Source organism: Sebastes umbrosus, chromosome 21 (assembly GCF_015220745.1).
Source record: "Sebastes umbrosus isolate fSebUmb1 chromosome 21, fSebUmb1.pri, whole genome shotgun sequence".
NCBI classification, from domain to species: domain Eukaryota; kingdom Metazoa; phylum Chordata; class Actinopteri; order Perciformes; family Sebastidae; genus Sebastes; species Sebastes umbrosus.
This window is the reverse complement of record NC_051289.1, coordinates 12,274,159-12,300,205: the sequence shown is the minus strand read 5'-3', so window position 1 is coordinate 12,300,205 and position 26,047 is coordinate 12,274,159. Positions and strand designations below refer to the sequence as shown.

General features: G+C 41.8%; 1 protein-coding gene and 1 long non-coding RNA gene across 2 annotated transcripts in view; one reads left to right on the top strand and one right to left on the bottom strand.

Moving 5' to 3' along the window:
• Positions 1-5,427: 5,427 nt before the first annotated feature.
• The window catches only part of LOC119480657 (solute carrier organic anion transporter family member 5A1), a 43,055-nt gene continuing 22,435 nt past the window's right edge, over positions 5,428-26,047 (top strand). Inside the window, exons 1-2 of the mRNA XM_037757145.1 lie at positions 5,428-5,562; positions 6,054-7,426. Coding sequence (XP_037613073.1) covers positions 6,487-7,426 — 940 coding nt within the window. The 5' untranslated portion in view covers positions 5,428-5,562; positions 6,054-6,486. The remainder of the gene's footprint in view (positions 5,563-6,053; positions 7,427-26,047) is intronic.
• LOC119480658 lies at positions 8,647-24,144 on the bottom strand. Its single transcript, XR_005204980.1, has 3 exons — positions 24,135-24,144; positions 16,771-16,780; positions 8,647-8,917 (listed from the first exon to the last, which is right to left on the bottom strand). It is a non-coding gene; the product is annotated as an uncharacterized LOC119480658 (long non-coding RNA).

Sequence of the window (26,047 nt, the reverse complement as noted above, 5' to 3'; positions counted from 1 at the left end):
TAACGCAGGTTTCTGTCTGTTGTTCCTGAAGTAATCTGATGAGATCATTAGGGTTAGTTTCTAAGACAGCTCTTATACAGACCGTATACAACAGTTTTCATGAGTTTTCATGACAAACTGATCTTCATTGCTTTAAATAAAATAATTTGATGAATAAAAAAGTAAAATAAAACAATTTACCTTGATAAATACTTAAAATATTTATCTGCCCTTGGAATAATAAATAATAATTCAATTCAAAACCTTAGGTGCAATCTTGGTATAACCAGAAAAATAACTTATAAATTCTATTTTTTTTTTTTTTATTTCACCCAAAACCTGCCTGTGATGCCTCTGTTGGATGCTAATCTTGAGGACTAAGCACCATCTACTGGTCCTGTTCAGAAACACAGCCTCTCTGCAGATCTCGGCCTCATTGAACTAGTTTGCACACTAGAGGGTGATGTTGTATTTCTCTCCTTTGTGGCAGCAGTGCTCAGTTTTGAAATCAGTACATCTCTAAATCTCATTATAAATACATCCAAGACAGTTATTTTGAGGGTTTATTTACAGTTAGATTGAATTCTCTCTATAAAACAGTTATCACCAGGGAATGATCCATTTCTGCGTAACACTGGTCTGAATGTAGCCCATCAATATTGATATTTTAAACAGGTTTGATTTCTGACCCTCTATGAGCGATAAACAGATTTTACAGTTGTTCTAATGAGAGGCTGTGTATTTTATTGGTGGGTATTATGAGAAATGCAATACGGCAATAACTGTTGGCGATGACTGTGGGAAATATTTAGATATGAAGGAAAGCTTTGTAGCGAGAGCCCCTTTTAAAAAATGCAGGCATGCCTGTTCAGTCTATTGTGCTGGTTCACTCGTTCACATGGGAAGTTTGAGTGTTTGTTTTTCTGCACCAGAAACAGACATGTATTGTTCTGCTGCTGCTCTTGTTCTTCTAAAACGGTACTGTACTCTATCAGAACTATTTCTGAGAAGGCATGGACATGGTAACCTTTTGAAAAGGCTTCTCCTGTCACACTCTCTCTGTTTTCAGAAAGGTCAAAGGCTATCTGAATGTCCCTGTAACTTCGCTGTCTTCTCTAAATCAATGGCTTTTGGCTGGCAAAACATCTGCTGTATGTATACAATATGTTGTATATTCTTCTTCTACTTAAACCTTTTGCAGAGAATTAGAAATATTGAGTTTGGCATAATTACTGTCTGCCTTTGTCAGACATATTTAAAGATGGATCAATTAAATAATAATAAAAAACAACATTATATGTATGTACGATTCTACAATTTCATTTAGCAGACGCTTTTGTCCAAAGCGACGCACATCTGAGAGTTCATACAACACAAGCAAGGATCTAGATAGTGTCACACAAAGCCCCTATCCTTTCCCTGAAAGAGCCAGGGTCAAGAATCTGCTCTGCTGTAGTGCCCTTGAGCAAGTCACTGAATCTCGACCTCTGCTTTTCATTTGGTGACCCTGCACTCCGACCTGGTGCAAACCAAATCATGAAATATAAAATTGATGAAGTGCACAAATTGAAGTATGAAAAGGAAACGTGTATTCAAGAATCAGTACTTCTGCTGTCAGTTAATCAATAGGGTGCCTGTCCAAATGCCTGTCTTGATTTGGATCTCTTGATGTTAAAGCCACTATGTATACATTATTTGTTAAGAGATTATAGCAACATTAAAAATAATCTGACAGTATAGGACTGTATAAAAATGAGACAGTGTTGAAAATGAGACTATTATGTATTGCTTTCAACCTTTTACTCTCAGTGATAACTTAAATCAGTGGTTCCCAACCTCACGTTAGAACCCCCCAAGGGATTGTAAGAGAAACAGGAAATTAGACATATTTATTTTATGTATTTATGTTTATTTTTCCTGACTTTTCTTTGATCTGAATGTTGTCAATATCTGACTTAGATGACTTCGGCTGTATTAACATGCCCTCACCAATATGACCAAATAATTTGGATCATTGTGGTAAAAATAAAGAAAAGAAACGTTCCTATATTGTGAAATCTTTAAAAGGGGTTTTCAATTGCAATTGCAGCATATGGTGTATTAGCAGTATATACCGTAGGTCAGTGGTTCTCAACCTTTTTGAGTCGCGACCCCCGAGAACAATTGGTGTTTGCCCATCAGAAACTCATGTGCTTGCACACTTTGACTCTCACACACAATCAATTAAATCTATTCTAAGGCAAATCTATTTCTCCACAAGCATCTGGTGAAGCCCAGAAATGATGGTGTGACCCCCTTAAGGACCAGTACCCCAAAGTTGACAACAACTGCTGTTGGTAAGGGCTAAATAAGCATCACATAAGCACACACTAGTTTCACAAACATATATTAAATTGACAACAAATGACTATAATAGATTTCCTACTGTAGCTAAACTTGCAGAGATGCTCTGCCATGATGATACAGTGCGATACAGTATCTGCAGAATAATTCCTCTCTTCCCTTTATGCTGTTGTGTATTCATGGTGGTTTGAGGTATTGATTAGCCTGCTGCATGCCGATAGCCAGGGAGAGAGATGAACAGAGGCCTCTGTGATGGACCATGATGCTTCTCACTGATCCCTCTGATTGACTGTTGAGAGTCTTTCTCTCTCATACAACAGTGAGATGGTGGACTGTTGAGCTTTCACACTTTTGGGGGGGAAAGCTAAGCTTGTGTGTCAATTTAGTTGATAAAAAACAAGTGATTTTAATGTTAGGAGACAAAATTTAAAAAATGAATAGACATTTGCTTGCAGTTTTGGGTAGCAAAGCAGAGATTTGGCATTCAAGCTTCGTTCTAATGCTATTCCTCCGATGAGGAACCAAAAGAGCATCAGAATGAGGTGCGGAGGAGGAGGAGCGGGATTGATCACCCAGCCCACCAGGTCCAGGAAAAGAATTAATGACCTTGGGGAAAGTCATCCATCCCTTTGACAGGCACTGGGAGTCAACTCTCTCTACAAAAAAAGGGTACATCTTAATTCTCCGTCTGCACCAATGTTTTCCATTTAATCTCCATCCAGTCACATTTTACCTTTTAAAAAAAATAAAAGTCAAATTTTAATGTTTATTCAGACAAATACAGAATCAGTTTTCACTTATACACTTTACACTTACACACCAAAAACTGACAATAACCTGATATTTTCAGGTGGAATCTCATTCATTCTCCCTGTGCAATATCATTTTCAACTTGTGCAATTTTGTTAATAGTCTGTTTATTGTCAATACTGTATATACTGCTCCTATTTTTATACTTCCTTCTATTTAAATGGTTCATATTTTGTTACACTTTGTTTAGCTCTTTTTTTTTACTGTGTTAGCTGATGCATCTTGTTTTTTGCACTATCCCCTTTGCTGCTGTACACTGCAGATTTCCCCACTGCGGGACTAATAAAGGAATATCTTATCTTATCTTTATTTATATGTTACATTTTTACCTTATAAATGTACTCAGTAATGTTGCATCAGAAAAACAACAACAATATTTTTGTCCTCTTTAAGACAAGTCTTTATATGAGTGACATTATTGTGATTATATCTTGTTGATGTGTAAAGTGAATACATTTTAAGATCAGTTTCAGCTTTAACAATGTGTATTTTAAATTACTCCAAGATAGAGAGAGTTATTTCAGTTGGGTTTACCCAATGTTCATTATAATGTCTCAGCTGAAGCACTTTTTCATCAATGAGTGAGTGGTAGTATTCCCTGAAAAAAATAAACTGACTTCACTATACATTTTATTGTGTCAGAGAGACTGCTATGCACAGAGCCAATTGTCTATATGACCAGTAAATCACTGCTGTTGTTTCCTTTTCTTTTTTTACAGACACATTTCTCTTTTGATTTCTATCAACCTCTGGGTCAGCTAGGGTTCCATGCTGTCGAGATGACGTCATGTACTAAACAAGCCACCATATGGTGCCGAAAAGCATGCTGGTATATGCAGTCTTAGAGGTAGTGTAATGGGAAATTAGCTGAATGAAAATATGAATGCATTAGCATTTTCAGGAATACTCTGTGTGGCTCATATCTCAGAGGGTCGCTGCTACTCATCTCAGTTGTACATGTAGTTAGATATTGAGCTGAACGCACGTTTGACTCACCTTAAAAACTACAAATCCCAATATGGCTGGTGTGAAAACAATTCACCCCCACATTTGCTGCGTTCAAGCTACCTTCACCGCGTCGGATTTTACACACTCAAAGCGTGACATTTGTAAATAAGAGTTGTTGTATTTGTGTATCTGGACAAAAATACCATCAAAGAAGACCTAAACATGTTTCTTTAAAAAAAAAAAAAAAAAAAAAAATGTAACAATTTTTTTTATTGAATTTCACATATTAACATATCAACATATATACACATACAGACAGACTAACAATATTAATAATTAAATTATACAATGAAATGTTTAGTCAGAATTTCAAAGAAAGAGAGACATAACATTTCATGTATTTCACATATCTAACAAAAATAAATAAAATAAAAGATAAGACAAAATAAATAAATACCTCAAGAAGAAGAAAAACCCCCCACAACAACACACAACAATTTCAACAACAGCACTCAGCAACACACAGCAGTTTCAATGTGACTGTGCCCCTTGACGTCCAACAAACTCCAACAAAGGTTTCCAAACATTTTCAAATTCTGCTGCTTTTCCTCTAGTTATGTATGTAAGTCCATCCAGTACAACACAAGATGCCATCTCCCTCACCCATACATGTATGGGTGAGACTACATGGGTGAACATGGGTCTAAATGTGTTGACCAAATTACTTAGTATAATCATTACTTATATCACATTTTTTTTATACTTTATTTTTTCAAGGTTGTTTACATATATGCAATTTACAGTTCGTAATTACAATAGTTTATAAATCATTTTTTTAAGTAGATGAGCTTATAGACAAACTCATTAAGTACAATAGAGAAAACAACTTCAACATTCAAAATTGAAATAAAATTAAGAAAATAAATAATAATAATAATAATAATAATAATAATAATAATAATAAAAGAAAGAGTAGAGTTAAAAAACAAAACAAACCAAAAAAACACACATAACAAAAAACAAACAAACAATAATAATACAAAAATACGAGAGTAATAATAAATTAAATCAACAAATAAGTTAATAGAAAATAATAAATTTATAGTTATATCATTTACATGGGCACACACATGCATCCATCATTTTTATTATTATCTACTTATTTTTTTATTTTATGTTTGTTTTGTTTCATTTCTGTTATCCTTTTATGTTTGTCACAGCTCTTTGTTTATGTTTTCGCAATGCTTCTTTTGTATGTAAATGTTTTTAATGTTTTTCTACTGTTACCATGTATACTGTAATTTTGAAATAAAAAAATAAATAAAAAAATTAGTGCTCAGAACTCTGATTTGTATTATTTCCAACAGCCCGTGAAGGCATCATTTGCCCACCAGCAGCAGCCATCCGCAGCCAGCAGCAGCAGCTCTCATTCACTGAGTGGCCGCTCCGTGGAGAACAACAGGCTACCTCCCTCTGTCCTGTGTGAGTATGACAGCCTCATGTACCGCCAGCACACCACACAACTTATGTCAAATAACATTTGTCACCGTTTTAGTGGAGGACGCGACTTGTTGTGGCTTAATTTCAGCAAAGTGTGGCGTTGAAATCCGGGTTTTTATTTCTTTCCAAAGTCAGTGGACAGCGTGGTCTTTTGTTCTCTTGCTGTGTTTCTCTCTAGGTGTTAATTAACGCAGCTGCGACAGTATCACACCTGTAATGATTACCTTTTATATGTATATAAGCGGTTGTTGTTTGTGCGTGTAGGTTATTTTTTTTTATTTGGTGGGTTATTTTCTTTTGGCTTGCAATTTAGTGGCCGGTTTAATCCAGGGTTGGACATATTACCAGAATGACAGAAGTGCAAAATGTTTTTTGTGTGCTTGTATATAAATAAATGTCTGCTTTGGAAGAAGAAATATTTTTTTGGTATTTGTTAATATTTTAATTTCATGTTTTTATTGTTTTTTCTCTAGGATGCTGCACATCTATGGGACAAAGGAAACAAAAAAACCCCTATGACAAGCTATCTAACAAAGAGCCATAAAACCAACATCCACATGGGATCCTACATTAGGGGGGCATTGTAAAGAAAACACCTTTTTGTTATTATCTGTATATGTTTTTTTTTTATCCTATAAGGTATTTATTGTAAACACTCCTTGGACAATATTGTTAAGTTAAGGAAGGTGATGTTCTTCTGTATCCAGTCAAGACATCACTAGAGGCTTTGGAGCTAACATTGTGATAGAGAAAGAGCTGCTGTATATTCAGCTATGTGGAATAAAACATGCACATAACTAGCGGGGTTCAGTCTGACCCAGTCCCACTGGCAGGGCAGAGTCTTTTCTCCAGCTGTGTCCTCATGTGGCACTAGTTACTGACAGAAGCTGCGTCTCCAGCTGCACCATGACTTCATCGGACAACGACGAAACAGGGAGTGACCTGTCTGAGTCTCTGGAGATCCGTGAGCTCCAGGACCAGTACATGGACCCAGAGACCTGCTTCAAGTCCAAGAGCTTACCCATCCTTAACGGGCCCGCTGCGGAGCTTCGACTGGTCAACACCACCCACACCTGTGTGGCTGTGGATGAGGGCAGCGAGCTCCAGCTAAAAACCCCAGACTCCAGCCAGGCAGAGACTCCCTCCTCCAGGACGGACTTCTCCCCCTCTGCCTCCAGCATGGTGGGGCTCAGCAGCTGTTTACCTGTGGAGGGCCACAGGGCCGCTGGCTCCGGGGGTAAAAAACTTGGTTTCTCTCTCACCCGCCTTATCCGCATCCCAGCCAGGAAGTATGCGCGGGCCATCCTGAGGGACTCCCGCTGCTTCCTGTTCTGCATGTGCTACCTGACCTTCATTCAGTCCCTGATGGTTTCGGGCTACCTGAGCAGTGTCATCACCACCATTGAGAAGCGTTACAGCCTGCGCAGCTCTGAGTCCGGCCTGCTGGTCAGCTGCTTCGACATCGGCAGCTTGCTGGTGGTGGTCTTCATCTCCTACTTTGGGGGCAGGGGTCAGAGGCCACGCTGGTTGGCTGTGGGTGGGGTGATCATCGCTGTAGGGGCGGCATTGTTTTCCCTGCCCCACTTCATCTCGCCACCCTACCAGATCCAGGAGATGAACTCCTCAACTGGCCGCGAAGGCCTCTGTCAGAGCGGCAACAGCAGCGGGCGTGAGCTCGATGTGGCGTCGTGTCCTCGGGACCAGGAGGGCAACGAGCACAACCTGTATGTGACTCTGTTCATCTGCGCCCAGATACTTGTGGGCATGGGGTCGACGCCAATCTACACCCTGGGGCCCACCTACCTGGATGACAATGTGAAGAAAGAAAATGCATCTCTCTACCTGGGTAGGATGTCCTCTAATTCATTTGATTTCCCATGCTTATGACTGACATTTATAAAAAGTGAAGGAATAATGTTGCATCTTTTGCAAGTTTCACTAGTTTTGCTCCGCTGTACAAACTTGAAAGATGCAGAGCTCTTGTGTTATACAGTTACTGGCCACTAACACAATAAGTGTCAATTATCCCAGCTGATTTCATTCCCACAATAAATGCATTGGACGCTTGCATTTTGATAGATTTAGAAGACAGCTTTTAACTGGTATGGTCTTGCTAATGTTCACCAGGAGGGTATGTGCATGTATGAGTTCAACAATGCACTCACCCCCCACCCCCAGCCCTCTGTCCTTTTGATTTTAATCTCCGCGGCATGCAACCTCTGCACCACACTGAGGTAAATACAGAGACTGCAAAGTCAACCCTGGGCCAGTAGCACATGAGGGGAGTATGGGGCGAGAAGCAGAACTGGGTTGCTTATGATTAATGGTCCTGTACTGTCTGTGCTTGTGTGTGGATAATAATGCTGTGTCCTCAGGCTTGTGTGTGTGTGTGTATGTGCACAGAAGGCTGGCAGCACTAAAGCAACATGCTCTGATGTTTAGCCAGAAAAGACTAGTTTATGTTGCAGATTGTCTGTTGTATTCCTTTGCATCATCTGTACATTTCTTCACAGGTATCCTGTAATTTATCTGGCATGCTGTGGCTTTGCGGGCCATAATGGTTTTGCTCAGAAAGATTGCCTCTACATAACATACCACATACTGTACATGGCTCATAGAGGAGTTCATGATTGCAGAAGTAATCCTCCTGTCTGTCTGCACATTGTAGTTGGGTTATTGGGACGTGGGGCACCCCTCAATCTGGTGCAGTGTTGTTACACAGATGGTCACTGACCCACTGACCTGTGTGTAACTAATGATTATTGTCCTCATCAGTTAATCTATTGATTTATGTTTTGGATTAATCTGCAAAATTGTTTACACTATAAAAGTTCAGAAAATAGTGAAACTGGTTCTCATTTTTGCTTCAAAGCAATTAATTGCTTTTCAAGTATTGTCAATTTAACTTTCAACTGACCCGCTAACCGATTAATTGATTAATGTTTCAGTATTTGAGTTAGGACTATGCTATTAATTGAATTTCAATTACGATTTTGGCTTCCAACGATTATGAAAACAAGATAATCGACATAAAACAATTGTTGTGCCGCGTTCTGTTTCGCAATTACGCTTTCGTTTTGTCTTGTCATAAATCCAGTTCACCCCTTTCCTTTACAGCGGTGAGCTTTCGCCCCGTTCGGTGGGTCTTTATAAATCTAGTCTCTTAATTATGCTCTCAAAATGCACCAAATTGATGCATTTAACTTTAAAATGTAGGGTGCAAAATGTTCTTTCTAATTGCATGATGTTTCCAAAGTCAATGAGGAATCATGTTAAATAATCTTGATCTCATTATTGACCAAAAATAATCACGATTATGATTTTTGCCATAATCAAGCTAATGTGAGTTGTATGCAGGTGTAGTTTTCTTCTTCTTTTTTGTCTGTGTATATTCATGCGAGGAGCAATGTGTGCACAACACCAAGATGGTTGCACAGCATTAACCACAATGCTGACACCAGCCCTTGATCACAACATTACATAGCCTATGGAGCATATTCTCTGTCGAGTTCCTTTTCGCTGCCTGCTCCGCTGCCCCTGAGACCCAGTATTGATCCGATCCCTGCGTCACAGGGAGCCAATGCAGCATAGCTATTGAACAAGGCAGGAAAACAAGGAGAAAACAACCCCAAACACAGACTTGCTGTGCCCTCACCTCTGCAAGGCACTCCAGAGCAAATGCATCGAGGCTCGTAAGGCTCATTGAGCATCACAGTCAAGACATCCCCTTGTACAGATGTCCGTCAAAAGCATCTCCAGTGACCTTGATGGTTATTTTCAGAGGTGACTCCCAGAGGGAGAATGTGTTTCATTCCAGCAAAGCATTGTTTTGAAAAACAGAAACATGTTCTGACATGTCAGAGGGAGCAAATGAGTGGGGAAAAATGTCCTTATCAGATGCTCACAATAACCATGGTAACTGGGCTTCAGTTTTATCACCCAGCTGTTTTGAGTACATTTTTATCTTTGACATTCTCTGAGGCTTGTTCTGGTATTTGAAGCATGAATCAGCCAGTCCAGGTGGTGCTGGCTTGTCATGGTAGTTTGAATAAAATCTAGCTTCAGACATCAAAATTGTTTATTTCACCTCAGAAAAAAACATATTGTTGGGAAAGTGTATGAGTTAACCTTTAAATAACATAGTTTTTCATCCAATTAGGAGCGTAAGAAAATATTGAGTATCGTGAAATTATGTTTTGTGATACTGTTTCAGTTCTCCAAAACTCTATCGATTTTTAATGTCCTAAAAATGGCCGCTGTTCTTTTGTCTTTTACATGGATGTACTAAAGAGAACTGGATACAGCGTTGTAGGCTGGCTCCCGTTCATTCCTATGAGAATTGATCAGTGGTGCATGAAGAATGGCTCGACTGCCGAATGATGAAGTACCCGGATCCTCCGGCGATCTAACGCATCCCATGGGCCGCAGTAGTGTTTCCTTTTAACTACGCCTCCCAGCCCTCGCTCCAGCCGCGGTCTAGGGTAGCTATTTCACATGATGACTTTTTTTTAAAGATTTTATACATATGGTGATGGGTTCTTTATACTATGACAGTATTCCTACATTTTTTGTAAATGCACCTCTTATCGCCTTGCTTACAGTATCGAAATTTATTGCAATATATTGAATCGTTACCCCTATATCATGATACGTATTGTATCACCAGATTCTTGCCAATACACAGCCCTACTACCCATCCCCCTTTCTCCCCTCATGATGGGAAAATGGAGCACTTCCTAACCTGTTCGCCCAGAGATCCTCGAAGCCATTTTCATATTTTCCCAGCTTAATTTTATGGAGATATAGGCTACCCATATCTCAAGGAGGCTTCCCCCGAAATTACTTTGAGACGTTTTTTTCCCCACACCCACGAATGTAAACCCCATCTCAATTTACACTGGCTCAGAGGGGAGGAGCTGCTCGCTTTTGTAGGACAATGCGGTTTACACTGAGGGGTACTTCTGGTGCCCTTGGAGGAAGAGAAAGCGAGAGTGTGTGTGAGGATGTTATCTTTGTGTATGCATGCATACACAGTAGGGCATTCCCTCTGACCCGTCGCCCCATTTTCCAGCTCTGGCCCCACGTCACTATGGTAATGTAACGGGCACAGCATCTGAACTTTACCTCTTTTACTCTACTTTGTGAGCAAATGGTGAAATAAGGGTTTGTAGATCTCTTTTTAGTGTTTTTATAGTACTCCTCTAGAGAGAATAAAGATGAGCACTGGCAGCTCGAGTGTGGAAGTAGCCACCATGTGCACATTTCTGCCTCTTTCCTCAGTCTTTTCTGTCTTTGTGCTCTGACAGATTTATAACCTACCATTCTTGGCGTTACTATGGTGAGCGTTTGTCTTTGCCCTTCCCTGAGGAGCCACTGCACCTTGTATGAAGGTGCATTAGATGAAATTTCTATTCATCAGTTGAGTAGCAATTCGTAGTAAACAAACTTATTTGAAACACGCCCAGCTTTTGTTCTTGATTTGCCTCCGATCTCTAACAATCTGTCACGATCTCTGTCTGATTTGGCAACGCAGTGAGCCGCAGATCTAAACGATCGATAATCTAGATTCTCCTCATTGAATTGTTGATCCATTACAAGCTTTGGACAGTGGCTGTGACCTCCAGCTATGAGAGGGGGTGTCCCCCCCCACATTGACGACCTCTGTGATTTACAAGCTAATGATGCTGAGAAGCTGTTATTGATGTGAGGTGAATGGGGAGGTCAGTCCTGATTAGATTGCTGTCTGTGTGTCAACATTACCTCCCAGAGGCGGTGTATAAATTCAGCTCGCAGCAAAAATATTCCTCAAATTTTCATTGTTTTTATAACCCTTTGTTTATGCAAAGTTTCTTTTATAACCTTTTTTATTGTCTAGACTTTGCAGCCTCTTTGCATACAGATAAACATGCAGCTACCCTCTCTACATGCAGGATAAGGTTAATTGATTCCTCCTGGCCTACAAAGTCCCGCTGCCTCTGCATTAACTAGTTTGCAGCGCGGATGACTCTGAAACTAACATACTGATGTGTGTGTTATTGGTGCTTGTGCATTATTAATGTTCTATTAGACACTCATGAAAAACCAAGGGCATCTGGCATAGCCCAGTCTGACACAGTGGGACTGTAAGAGGGCTGTTTATTTTACTAAAGAGGAGGAGAAGAGGTGGTGCCCAGTTTAGGAAGAGGGGAGCTTTAACACCCGCAGGGACGGCCTGAAGACTGGTCTTGTCTGCGCTCTCTGATACACACACACGCGCGCACATGCTCACATAAGCACAAGGGGTGTGTTCTCTGCTCTCTCCCTCTGACAAATTTAGAAAGAACAGTTGCTCTCAGTCTCTCTCCTGGAGTGTGTTTTGTATGTGTGTGTGTGTGTGTAATGTGCGTCCCCACCAGATTAGTGAGAAAAAAAACAGGAATGAATGATGTTAGTTCACAGTCAGTGTGTTTTTATTTTTTGTGACTTGTGAAGATTATCAGTCGTGGCCCTGGCACGTCCCTTTCTGTGCTCACTCACTCAATTTCATTAAACTGTGTGTCCTGTTCTGACTAGCAGCCAAAGCAAATGCAGATTGTGCACACATACACAAGTCCCCAGAGAAGCTGCCTTCTCCCCGTTGCTCTCTCCGCCCCGCCAGGCTGACAGATCACATTTCACGATCGGTTAGGGTACACGTTTGGCCCTGTCAGAGGCTGGCACACATATAGAAAGAAGGCTGTTTCATCACTGTCCCCTTGGCTTATCCTCAAGGAGGTTTTAAATATCTCTATCCCCCTTTCCCTTCAGTCCTGTTGGCCACACAGGCCCTCAGGGTTACTCAGCAGCAGGTGACCTTTTTAGCTGCAGACTGCAGGGCTGCAAGCTCTGACCACTACTACTATGACTCCCCTGTGAACCGCTGACCCCTCTGAGGCTCTGTCTGTGCTTAGAAATCTTTTACTGTTTTTCTTTTCACAAACCTGCACTCCTTACAGACAATTTTGACTTTAATCAGGAAGAGTAGGAGTGATGGAATAAGGCAGAGTACGTTAAGGCAAGTGTGGGAGTCCATTTGTTTCCAGAGGCTACGGTCTTCACCGCAACAACTGTAGTGCAGTCATCGCTCAGCTTTATTGGCCGATGGCTTCTGGACATTTTTCAGTGTTGTGGCCGGGTTGTTTTGACAGTGTGGGAAGGTTCCTGGGGAAATGCCACAAGAGGTTTTTGTGATCGCAGGAACGCTGAGAAACCTTTTGTTTCCAGCTATGCAGGAAAGAAATGGACATTTTTCTTTGTTTGAGCTGGCTCTTTGGTCCATGTTGTTCCACCAAATCTTTCTTGATCCTTGGCTGTTGTTGGCTCGGGTTAAAATGAAATAATGCCCCAAAATAGCTTTTGGGGTGGTTTAATTGTCACTGCATAGAAACACTGTAGGGGATTGTTACTTCTCATGCGTTTTTTGGACATTTACATGTTAGAAATCTGCTTGGGAAATAAAATATGATTCAGTTTCTCAGTGTGATTGAAGACTGTTTGAGTGGTTTATGTTTTTGACCAGATGTTCTACAGTAAATAGAAAAAGCTCTGGACCGTAGACACTTCCTCCTCCACCCACAAAGCCACGAATCCTAATTGAGTGTCTTGGGGCCGGGGATTACATGATTACCTGAACCGCGTCCGTCAATTTGGACAAATTACAGTACCTCATTCACAAATGAAACCTCTAATTTATAACATATCTTAATGTGACATCTGTTCTTGCAAATAGCGTCCTTTTTTTTCTCACTTTATATTTTCTGTCTAGATGGATGGCTTTAATATTGCTTTATCTCCCCTGAGCTGTCACATCCTTTTCTAAGTGTTTTATGGCCTGTAACATAAAAACAAGAGGCCACTCCACTTGAGATGTCCTTTGCCGTTTCATCTCTACTGGCTGAAAGCACTCAAAAAACCTGCAGCCTCTCTGTGCATTTTCTCTGATTAAACCAATCAGGGTTGTGAAGAGAAACATGCCCTTCCTTTGCCTGTTGTGTCCAGTCAGGAAATGAGTTGTTGTCAATAATTACCAGATGTTTATCTGTTGCCAGGGGTACAGTATGTCCTGCGATGGCGATCAGAACAAAGGGCACTGTTTCTATCAAGCACTGGAATCTTAAAATGGCAGAAACTCTGACTGAGCTACTGTGCGATTGGACATATCTGACCTGCGTCAATGCTCTCTGGATCAAATAGTTGCATATACTGAACAGAGACAGCCTGTACATTCACGTCAAGCTGAATTACATTCCCCTCCATGCCTCTTGTGCATCTTATCTGCTCAGCTCAGTCCGCCCTCCAAGTTGATTCAGCCTTTAGGGTGTTGTTGGGAGTGTTGTTTTGCTACAGAGATGAAAAAAATCTTCCTTCATTCTAGTGTCATTCCCTCAGAGCGGTGGACTGGCCATTGTTCTTCTTGACCCCTGTGCTGCAAGGATGGAGAACGAGGGAGGAAGGGCTGCTGGAGGGAGAAGTGTTAATAGCTTTTACATAAGTGTAGGAACATTTTGAGCAAAAAAAGCTGTGGAGTTTGGGAAAAAAATGTGCTATTGTTCACACATATGAGGAGAATGTCAACAAATACTGGCCTCCACATTGGCAACATTGGTGAGAAAATGGAAAACATTTCTAAAATGTCTTTCATTCATTAACATTTTTATACACTGGGTGTCCTTTTTGCATGGACCTTTTTGTTGTCCCCTTCTGACCTTCAGCTGTTATTCTAGTGTACTAGCTGCACATAGCAGACCCATTTGTGTTAAGCTTCCTGGAGGGACAGGAGCACACTCTGAGGGAGATGGATGGCACTAAACGTTTTCCGATCTCACATACACGTGCACACTCCGACACATACTGAAAAGTAATGCACTGAGACCAAAAAATGAAGCCCGACAGGCGTACAGACCGGGGCGAATTTCACTGTGCACATTCTTCTGTCTGTCACGGCGGCCCTGCCAAGCTCCGTTATGCCACTAAATGTAGCGTTAAGCTGGTTGCGCATTATGTAACTCGGGCTAATAGGCTAACATGTAAGCGTGATATAGCTCATCGGAGAGACAGTGTTTTGACAAGATTGTCCACTGATGTTAGCTGACCGAGTTTGCTTATTGTTGTGGGAAGTTTAGGAGAAAAGTTCATTTAAAGTGCACAGCAGGATTATTTTAATAGCTGGATAGTTTATAATAATTTTCCAAAGCCTGTGCTTGTTTAATGCAAATTTGTGTGAGGCTTTTGTTCATGTAGCTGTGTGTTTTACATTTTGGGGGGCCTAGTTGTTGGTAGAGCGTTGAGGGGTGTGAATGGTGAGAGAGCAGCTGTTTATAGCTGGCAGGGTGTGTGTGTTGTGTGTGTGTGTGTGCGCACCTGCAGTTGGGGGTGGGTGAGGTTTGGGGCTCTGGGGGGTTGTTGAGCACAAGTGTTTGCAGGAGGCAGGGTTTTGTGTTGCACTGGTTTTCCTGCAAGCGTGCAGTGGCATTTGAACATCTGTGCCTGTGTGAAGAGACTGCAGAGAAGTCTGACCCATCAACGTCAAGACTTGCTTCATACACTTCTGTCACAGTGTGTAGGAGGCACCTCTGCTGCAGAACAGTGCACAGAGTTCCTTTCTTACCTGCATTAACACCAAACGATGTGACTGAAAGCAGGGCTGTGCCATGTAGTCACTCCATCTGCTGCGTGTTCTGCCACAGTAATTATATTCACATGAATACTAATCAAAGTATTCCAGATTCATGGTTAAGATCGCATAAGCTCAGCTATTAATATTCTTATAGCCTTTTATCCTTCAAGATACCAGTAAATCCAATTTTCTCACTGTTGCCAAGGGAATGGAGCTCACACAGGACACCGATTCACAAAACACACGCAGACATAAAGGGCAGTGGTAAATATGATTAAGAATATGCCTTGATATCTCTGATATGGTTTCTTGAAGGCTTGAGCTAATGTAGACTGTGGAAATGAGTTGGAACCAACATTCATTCTTTCTATTTTCCTCTTGGAGGAAAAGCTGATGCAGGATTTGGACCGAGGATGAATCTGCCAAATTCTTGGCTCTGGCTGGCAGATGAGGCGGGCGCCACTTCTTTAGCACCATGGACCAGATTGCTGTGCCATGTCTGTCAATGAGAGAGGCTGAAAAGCTGCAGGTGCAAGCTTGTGGCAAACTAACACCAAAGCCCCATACTCACTACTCTCTATTGGATTCACACACACACTCACAGGCATCATATAATGTGGTTATACCCCCCACCCCAGATGCCCCATTCATGGCCCCTCGTCAGCTGAAAGATTATCTGCCACCCTCTCAAATGCTGGAACATTATGTATGCACAGACAAACACACAGAGTGGTGACAGACGTGGTGTGTTTGACGCCACATTTGGGAGCACTCCACCAGTGTATGTATATATGTGTGTGTGTGTGTATATGCTTGTTTTGGCAAGGTAATCAGAGTTCAACATTGTTTTTTTTTCACTTGCCAGGCCAGTTAACTGGGTCAGAAATCGACTTACCCAAAGTCAATTTTTACTTGCCCCTATACTAATTGTTTTTTATTTATTAGCGGTTACCAAATAACAACAAAGACCAAAGTTAATTGCCATGTTTAATATTTATCTAAGGAGTTTCGCCCACATCCTCTTAAGGCCTACCAAATAAACTCCTGTTTCCAGGATGATTGAAATGCTTGCTTGCACTTCAGCTCATAAACTTTGTCTTTACCCGCTGCTATTTCCTCACGAGTGCCCGATCAGTACTGCGCATGTGCAACTCTCAACAGAGATGAGAAGGTAGTGAGATGGCTCACTTCTTAGCTACTTCCATCATTAGCTCCAGAAAAAACACTGTTTAATTCTTTGATCGAGCAAGTGAGTTACTAGGTTTATATGGCCGGCCGATGTGGCATTTTACTTGACCCGGGCAAGCGGGCAATCCTCATTGTTGAGCCCTTTGTAATGTAAGGGTCCCCTCAGATTTTCTGGATGACATACAGTTTCGATCAGAAGTTGATAATGAAGCATAATAACTTCATATGTGTCTGTCAACTGATGGATGTAAATGCATAGTCTTCCTTCCTACAATGACACAAACTGTTTGAAGCATGGTCAATTTTCACCCAGAAATACCTTCATAAACCATGATTGTTTGTACCCTTAATCTCACAAATCTGATGACTAATCCTAACCTAGAATAGCAATTTGTTGATTTAACAGCTCGGCCAGAGAGTGGGGGAAAAATAGCAAGCTCAACAGCGGACTCTCTGTACCAGCCTGTTTGCTCTGCCTGTGCATCATGTTTGTATATTTGCGAGGTACACACTGACCTGAACTTGTCTAAAGAGGAGCTTTCATTGCGGGAAATTGCTTGAAACTGCCTTTTCAATCATCCATTAGAAGCAATTAGTCGAGGATAAACTAAAAAATTTGTATTTGCTAAAATTCTGTAAAAGGAAGGGGAGTAAAAGTCACAGAGGAAAATGGATTAGAAGGAAAATCCACAAAAGATGATGGATTAGACAATTAAGTAGAGAGCAAAAGGATTTACTCAATGTGGCAGTGTGTGAAAGACTTCTGAGAAATATTAGAAAGTGAAGTCATATGACAGGGAGGTGGCACAAAGGAATTAGGCTCCGTCTGTCTTTGAATGACATCCCATCAGTAAGCCAGTTAAAGAGAGCTGTGTTGGTTTGATTGGCTTGTCACAAGGGGAGATTGTGAGGAAGAGAGAGTGAAATAAATTTCCAGCTGTCTAATAAATAACACTTTATAACGCTGGCATTGATGGTGAGAACTTTTTTCCTCTTGACTGACATCGAAGTAGGATTGCTTTGTGCACAGCATTCACAAAAATACCTTTTCGGCAGCAGAATTTAATATGACGGTAAAATCAAAAGTGAGTCGTCACTCACTTCACGTCAACAATCTTCAGTAGTTCATGGTTATAAAATAACAAGTGTGTACAGTGCTGTTTGCCACAGGATTTATCAGGTTTGTCTTACAATAGACTTTCAATGAGAATGATGAATAGCCTTGGTTTAGCGGGTCCAGCCCCACGATGCTATAAAATAAAATGGAATTGATCAACAGTATTGATCAGAAAATATACAAAACAACAATTGAGACACATAAGTCATATAGTCACGAGTTTTTAAAAGGAACTCCCACTTGATCAAATTTTATTCCAAAAGCATTCTTTAAACGGAGACTTTAAGGGTGCTTTCACACGCCATTATGCGCTTGGCTAGTCCAAATCAGATGGAAATTTATACTTTGTTTTTTTTTCTATTTAGTCTGGTTCGATTTCACGGTGCACAAATTCAAGCAGACCAAATAAAAACATGGTTTTAGGGCGTGTACGAAGGAGCAAAGTTATCTTTTTCATCTCGAGAGCTGCCACTAATGTGCTGGGAATCGCGGACTTGGATATATTGCTACGTTTTTTTCACTTTGCACTGATCTACTGTGCGCCCAAATTCCTATAAACGTTGTTTACCTGTGTCCATCTTACAAATGCCCACACAGGCAGCCTGCGTTTTGGTTCGCTTGGAAATGGCCCGAGACATCTCTCGCAAGCGGTCTTGGTTTGGTCCGCACCGGAGTATGATTACTGCGTTCACAACTGCCCACTGCTGGCTTGTGAAAGCGCCCTAAATCTTTTGTCCCAACCAGAGGGATTGTCCATCTGACAGTGATGGATTTAGAGGCCCACTCACACGTTTTAATGCAGCACAGAAGAGTGAGCAGCTGAGGACTGACCTGATGTGTGTTGCTGACTGGGTTCTCCTTCCATTGCAATGTTCCCAGTTGATTTTTTTCGACATTTAGATTTCTTTGCATTCAACTGTACTCCCCCCAGCCCTCGGCCCCTCAAGTGGATACTGCTGGAAAACAGCAGCAGCAGATTTGTGGTCTTTTGCTGTCAGTGCAGGTCCAGAAGCCTTACGCCAGCATCCGTATCAGCAGAAAATGGTCATGTGGTGCTAGAGTTGGGATCCGTGACCCCTGTGACACACACTGAAGTTGCACTGGGGTTCCTCAGGAAAGCCTTGCATGCTAGAAACTGAGCGTCACTGCTACAATCTTTACTTTACTATCCTGCAGTGAGGAGCTTTGGTATAAACAATGACAAAAGAGAGGACACAATGTCTGACTTTTCTTTCAAAAGGCGTGACAAAATTCCTCCTGTGGAGCATGTACAGTAGATTTATGAATTGGATCCTGGCCTGCCCTTATTGTGTGTCTCACCCCTACACCATCAATCATGCCCCTCACCACATCAGGGTGAGAGACGAGGTCACTGGGTCATAGTTTGCGCTACAGAAGAATAAGAGGGGGGAAGGGATGGGGAAATCAGACTTAAGATGCTGATCAAGTCCTTGTGATCAGTCATGTCTTTTGCTTAAGGGGCTTATAACATTAATACCTCGGGGTAAAGCAGTACAAAAGCCTGATGGGTGGCCTGAACGCAGATTTCCAAGTCAGAAAGGCTTTGATGTTGCAGTTCGTATGGTTCTTAGACGTTATGTCTGGCTGATTAAGTCTTGACTCTTTGTCTGTACCAGTCTGTACTCCCTGCACGCCAGGATCAAAGTCCTTTAGTGTACTTTATGAGCCATTCAAATATTCACCACATCCTGCCCACGTTTCATACTTATCTCATCCTTTTACCTCCCACTGTTCTGCCAGTGGGGCGCCAGCACTGTGTAGAACTTTCATTGACAGCTAGCACTATTAAATGTTACATGAATATGAACAGGTTATATATATGTAGAATAGATTCTCATCTTTTCAGGCATTCTAATTTGAATGGATGGTATAGCATACAATTAAAACCTTAAATCTTGTGTCTCCCTACTTTCAAAGCCGTCTGGTAAAGGGGTGGGAATTACCAGATGTCCCACGATACGATATCATCACGATACTTAAGTCACGATACAATCTTATGCGATTTTATATAATTTATGTGCGGAGTATTGCGATAAGATATATTGTGATTTATTACCTTTTTTTCAACTGCAAATTATGCAGTTTGTCAACATCTGTTTTATTTAATAAGTTACAGTTTTCATCTCAGAGTTTTCATTCACATATCTTGCGGTGAGAGGTCAAGGGACACCTTTGAAAATGGCCATTCCAGTTTTTCCTCACCAACATTTTGCATACATTTGGAGCGTTATTTATCGTTCTTCCCGACAAGCTAACATGACATGGTTGGTACCAATGGATTCCTTAGGTTTAATATGATACCAGTATCTTCACTCTAGCTTTAAGACTGAGCCTGCTACAACCTCTGAAATAAAGAATAAAAGCTGGGCCGGATATTTAGGAGGTTAATAGTTTATATAATAAATGACGTACGTGTATTAATACAATATTGTCACGCAAAGTATCGCGATAGTATGCTGTATCAATTTTTTTTCCCCCACCCCATGTCTGGTGGTCTAACAGTGCAATAAATACTTGAAAATATTATGTCCAAGTCATCCCACGCCTTCAAATATAGTTCATTTTTTAAAAATATCTTAGCAGTGTTGAAGGGTTAACCAAAATTACCATGCTATATAATATTATTCAACCCTGAAATGCAATTAAATGTCATAATTTTAGACCATTTTAAAACAATTTACAGTTCAAGGAAATCAGGGTTTTCCAGAATAGAACAGATATTGCCTTTTTCAAGATCAAACTGTTTGCTGGCAATTGTATGCACACTCATGCAGTGGCATATTGATATGCCTGCTGAGGCTGTTCTCTGTTTGGGTGCCCAAACAGACTGGTGGGGCTGAACCAACTGGTGTGCCACTGCAAAGCTAAATCGGCATGTTATTATCAGAGAGACAATATCTGCCGGTTTAACACATGGCAGAAAATGGCTTCTTGACCTGTTTGTGCGGTATTGGAGCTGTGTGGCTGCACAGCTTTTGTCTAGTTTCCATCAGTCTGTGCATATTTTTGTACAGTATGTGCTGGTGTAGTTGTTCAAATTGCCTTTTATGTGAGCTTGTGTGCCAATGGCTGGTTGAATTAGTGAGTGTAGTTGGGTTTTTGTTGCTTTAATCTGACTTGATGGAAACTGCGACAGTTTTTTTTTTCTATCACACTTCATTCTCTTTAATTTCCGCCATCTCTACTGCCTACCGCTGCTGAAACTTCTCCTGGCTTTTTTTCTGTTCACATCCTCTCTTGATTTCCATCTCATTCCCTCCCTGACTGTTCTTATTCTATAGGAAGCACTTGTACAAGTACCCATATAGACCCTTTTTCCATTATTCACCTGATGCTTTATGCAGGAGCACAATCTTGCAAAGACAACTCCTCTCCCAAGGCTATGAATGAGAATTTGAATGGGTTGAAAGCACGAGTGCCAGTTACACAGCTGCTTTATACTGAATGAAAAGCTTCTCCTTCAGTTCATTTAATCGCTACAGATATTTGAAAGCAGCACGACCGATAAGTTGATAAAATGCAGCGTCGTATTTGCCAGAGCGCAGTGCCATTATGCATGGCCGTCCACCGCATTTACCTTCATTAAATCACATGCAAATGTCACGAGGCTGCTACAGAATGACCGCACACACCTCTACAGATTGGTCGGCTATAACTGCCCGTTTATGCAAAAGACATCGGATTACCGGAGCTCATTCATCCTTTCGATCCCACTTTAAAAAAAATACATATCAGCTGTTCATGTTTTATTTTTGAAATGCATTACTGTGCAAAAGCTGCTGTATCACATTTGAAGATATGATGTGACAATTTAATTTACAACCTGAAATACAGTATAATTATGACTGAAATGGCATCAGATTTATGCAGTTGTATAACTGCTTCTCCAAACTATTTTTTAAGATAATTTTCTATCTAATTTTGCTGTTAAAAAACTCACACCATCTGCGTCTGGCTGCAGAGTTATGGTGTTGTGTGTTCACGTCGTGCCGCTCTGCACCATCCAGGGTACAAAATGATTTCCTGAAGAAGCGCTTTTTAATTTGGTGAGCTGTTGTTGTCGTGCGTCACTGTGATTTCAGAGCTATGAGACCAGTGACTGGTTCAGAGTCTATTTTTTAATCACAGCACCCTCTGATCTGTATTCCTCTTCATCCTGCCCTTTATGCACTTTGTGCTGCTGCACATACATGAACCAAAATAACAGGTGCGCTTGGAGACACTCTGTACAGAAACCTGCAATTTGATATGCAAGGTTACATTCTGGTTATGTATGGGTATCATCTAGATAACAAATGCATATTAACGCAATTTGTCCCACTGCCCTGCGTGTGTCCGTATATGTGTGTGCGAGAGGCCACAGTCCCGGTGCATGCCCTCTGGGTAAAACTGTAAGGTTAGGACTTGTAAGAAGACACTGCTATGTCAGCAAGTTGCCATGACAATGCAGTCATTCCCCTATTTCATTGTCTTTTTCCTCCTCTTGTCTTTCGGGGGGGAAGGTCACATGACTGAATTGATCCCCATAACACAGGGATACATAGAGCGCTGTTCCTCTCTTTTAGTTCTCTTTCAAACAGCAGCAGCCGCATAGATCATCCATCATACGGCCGTCACCTGCAGCTTTCCAAACAGCTTTAGGCATTGAGCTGGACTGTACAGTGCAGTCTATCGGAATTCTGAAGTTTGTGCTGACGTATCCCATAAAGAAGATGTTATTAAATGAAGCGGAATAGCTAATTTAGATTTCTCTCTGTCACACAGCAGGTGTGGAAATCGATTATGCACGTCAGAGTGAATAGGTAATGTGTGATGCATAATGCTACATAAATCAACATGACACGGCTCTTGAGTAATGCTAAGACGATTGCATCTTTTAGAGATTCGACAGCTCCGGCGTTACGCATTGAATACAAATCCAAGGTCGTTGTGTTGCTGTCTGCCATCCATTCCCAGGCTTGTTTGGAGGCTGACTGAGCTTTGTAGGCTAATAGCCAGGTGGAGCGCTACATAATTCATTGGAACTAAGTTTCCAGCCAGAGAGCGGAGAGGGATTACAGAGCCAGGCTCATACCTCTGCTGCCTTTATTGCAGGAAAGTGACAAGAGGGAAGTAAATCTGAAAACAAATGACTTACTGCACATGGCCTGCACGTAAACATAAACGCATACATTGTGCTCAATTCCATTTCGGCTTGTCTGGACTTGCAGTTGTGATAAAAGTGCAGTCTGACACTGATGGTTCTTCTATCCTGTGAATTGGAGCCTCAACCTTTTAACCCCGCTGTGTTCTGACAAGGCAGTGAAAGTCCCGTCCTTTTATTTTGCCCACGTAATTAAATCAAATCATTAATCTGTGTTAATGAGTTTGGCCACCGGGGAGCTGCTTCATTAGGTGCAATGTGCTTTCTCATCAGGTCCGGTTGCCCTGCGTTCTCTTCCTTCATCCTCTGCCGCTCTGGCGCCGTCTCAAGGGTGAGGGGTGAGGAGAACAGAAGGTCAGGAGAGGTTGGGAGGATGGGGGGTATGGGGGGGGCATTGCAGACACCATTTTATTGTTATGCCTGAAATTCCATTCCCAGCCAAGGCAACGATGGAAGCAGCTGGGTGCCGTGTATCCCAGAATTCCTTGCATTTCTTCCAGAAGTTGTATCTTTCAGGGAAGGGAAGCAAAATGTTTGATCATTGATCAACCATTTAAGTCTTTAAATGACAAGTGTGTAACAATTAGGGGGATTAATTGGCAAAAATGTAATATAAGTATGTTTTCTTTAGTGTATAATCACCTGGAAATAAGAGTCGTTGTGCTTTTGTTACCTTAGAATGAGACATTTATATCTACATACGGAGCGGGTCCTCTCTTCCGAGCCGGCCGCCATGTTTCTATAGTAGCCTAGAATGGACAAACCACTGTGTTAACTTTTCCTGCTTGGACCGTAGTCGTAACGTTACTTGCTCCAGCGTTAACTCCCATCACTCCACCCAGCCGCCGGGAAACCTCTGTTGGTCTTGAGGAGCTGCAGCATTTATTTCTGCACAAACTGCAACTTCCACTGTACATTCAGTTGATGTTCTCAAAGCTAAACTAGCTCTCTGTCTTCTGCTCCTCTTCACACGCATTCGCCGCCACACTCTCTCTCTTGCTTCACCACTCACTTCCCACGTATATACAATTTACACACTGGCTCTGCTTTTCTCCAAATGACCCATGTTACTCTTACAACAGCTCTAGATAGGGCCATTCGCGTTTTTACCTTGGCCATCGTAGTTCCCCTATACGCTTGGCACATGGGAGAGGTTGCAATCTGCAATCTCACTGCTAGATGTCACCAGATGTTACACACTGTACTTTTTTAATTGAACAGAAATGCTTTTTAAATGGTGTTTTTCTGTTTTATATAATTGTAAGTTAAATATCTTTTGAGGTTTGGACTATTTATTGGGGAAACAATCAATCTGAAGACAGGCTGTGGAAAATTGTGACAAGCATTTCACTATTTTCTGACATTTTACAACAATCAAAAGTGTAAAATGAAATGAATGAAAAAAGTCATTAGTTGCAGCCCTAGACAACTACAAAGGATTGCAAAATAACAGAAGCACATTAAGATACAATACAGCAGCCACATGGGCATTTACCTTCCTGTAATCATGCCTCTAATTCACGCTTCTGTTGCCATTCTTCTTTCTGTTTCACCCTCATTCATTCCTACAAGCTCTGAATGAGTCAGTGCAGCTCATGAATACAGACAGAGTCAGGAGAAGCAGAGCTCTTACGGAGTGTGTAGGAGGAGGCAGAGTGGAGACAACAGAGCAGCGCTGGTCCCTGAAGGTTAGATATGAGAGGGATGTTGCTGAGCAAGCTTTATCACTCTGTTACACAGCAGGATCAGTCACCACAGACTGCAGCCCAGCTCCTCTCCTTTCCTCTCCCTCTGTTTCTTTATGTTCCATCATCCATGCTCTCCCCCTCCCTCAGACGTTATTCTGTTTCTTCCTGCCTCATCTGTTTGCCTTTGTCTCCGCTTTCTCTCCCTGCCACTTTCCTCTCAGTTTATCAGTTTTTATTTCTTTCTATATCCCACTATATTGCCTTTCTCTTTCCAGATTATTGTCGAGTAAATCTCCTCTTCCTCTTCCTGACACCGCTGAGTCCATCCATCACGAACACTAGAGCTGAAACATTAAATTGGGGTCAACAATGCACCATAAAAGTCTCTAACCTAATCCCTCCTCCACTCTTACCCTTGATGCCCTTGCACCTCCCCTGTCATATGTCCACGTGCATGCACAGTTTAAGCATTCATGTGTGTATTTAATATGCAGGGAGGGAGTGACCTTGGTTGACGTTAAAGTCACCGAGTATGCTTTGTTGCTTCTTAATGAGTTCTTTTCGATGCTTGTGTATTTGGCATTTTTTTCTAGGCCTGTGCAATAAACAATAATAGCTCGTTCCTGATATTGGATTCTGCTTGTAACATGTTAGTTTGCACGCTCTGTGACTTCATCCTCAATATGTATCCTTTCATGCATGTCTAACGCAAATAACAAAGTCAGCACAAACATATTGAAAGTCACGCTGGATGGTCACGTAGATGGTTTAGATGCTGACTATGTATAACATAAGAGTGAAAAGCCAATAACCGCAATGGAGAGCGCGTAATCCATTACCTCGGCACGTGTAGAAAACCATATGAAGCCTCTAATGCATTGTCCTTCACGTGCTGCTGGTAAAGGTCTATTGTGTAATTGAGTTGAGTGAGCCTGTGGCGTGCCATGCGTTCCACATTGGCATGCACCCCCTGTGCTCCACTGACGTCTGCCATCACCACAGCATGTATTTGTGTGTGATGGAGCGCTGCTGCTGTGCCAGCATATTCCTCAATCCGATGGCTCTGCCCTGGCCGCCCTTCAGCCCGGCCGCAGCCCTCCAATCCCTTCATCCCTGAATATCACGGCTCGGTGCCAAGCGGGCAGGGTAGGGCGACGAAGTCAGGCACGGTTTATGACCCCCTTCGTCCTCCAATCGGGCAGAACACTGTTAACGTGATAGATGGAGTGGCGAGACAGGCGCTTACACAATCCCCCAAGGAGGGTAAAATATGGCCGTCCCCGCCTGGGTGCCGGGAGAGGGGATGATGGAGATTGGAGGGCAACCAAAGGACCATACTTGGCGCTCAACCTTTGCCTGACGAGTGAACGGCTGGGTGCACCCGGTGTGTCTGGTTGAAGCCAGAGTGTGTTTAAATTATGCTGTGTTATATTTAGGGCACAGGAAGGGTCAGCAATCCGCAAGGTGAGGTGATGAGAGTGATTCATTCAGGCTTTTCTCTATGTGGCGTTTAATTATATTCAGGCTTCCTGTTAGGTTTAAAGCAAGAGCTGACTCCCTCAACTGATTCATACCGTCGTGTCCATTCATGTTTCCATTATTAAGCAGCTCAAAACTAGTGGATCATCTTCAGATTTACATTTGTAACATTATTTTTGAAGAGTCGGACTGGTCTG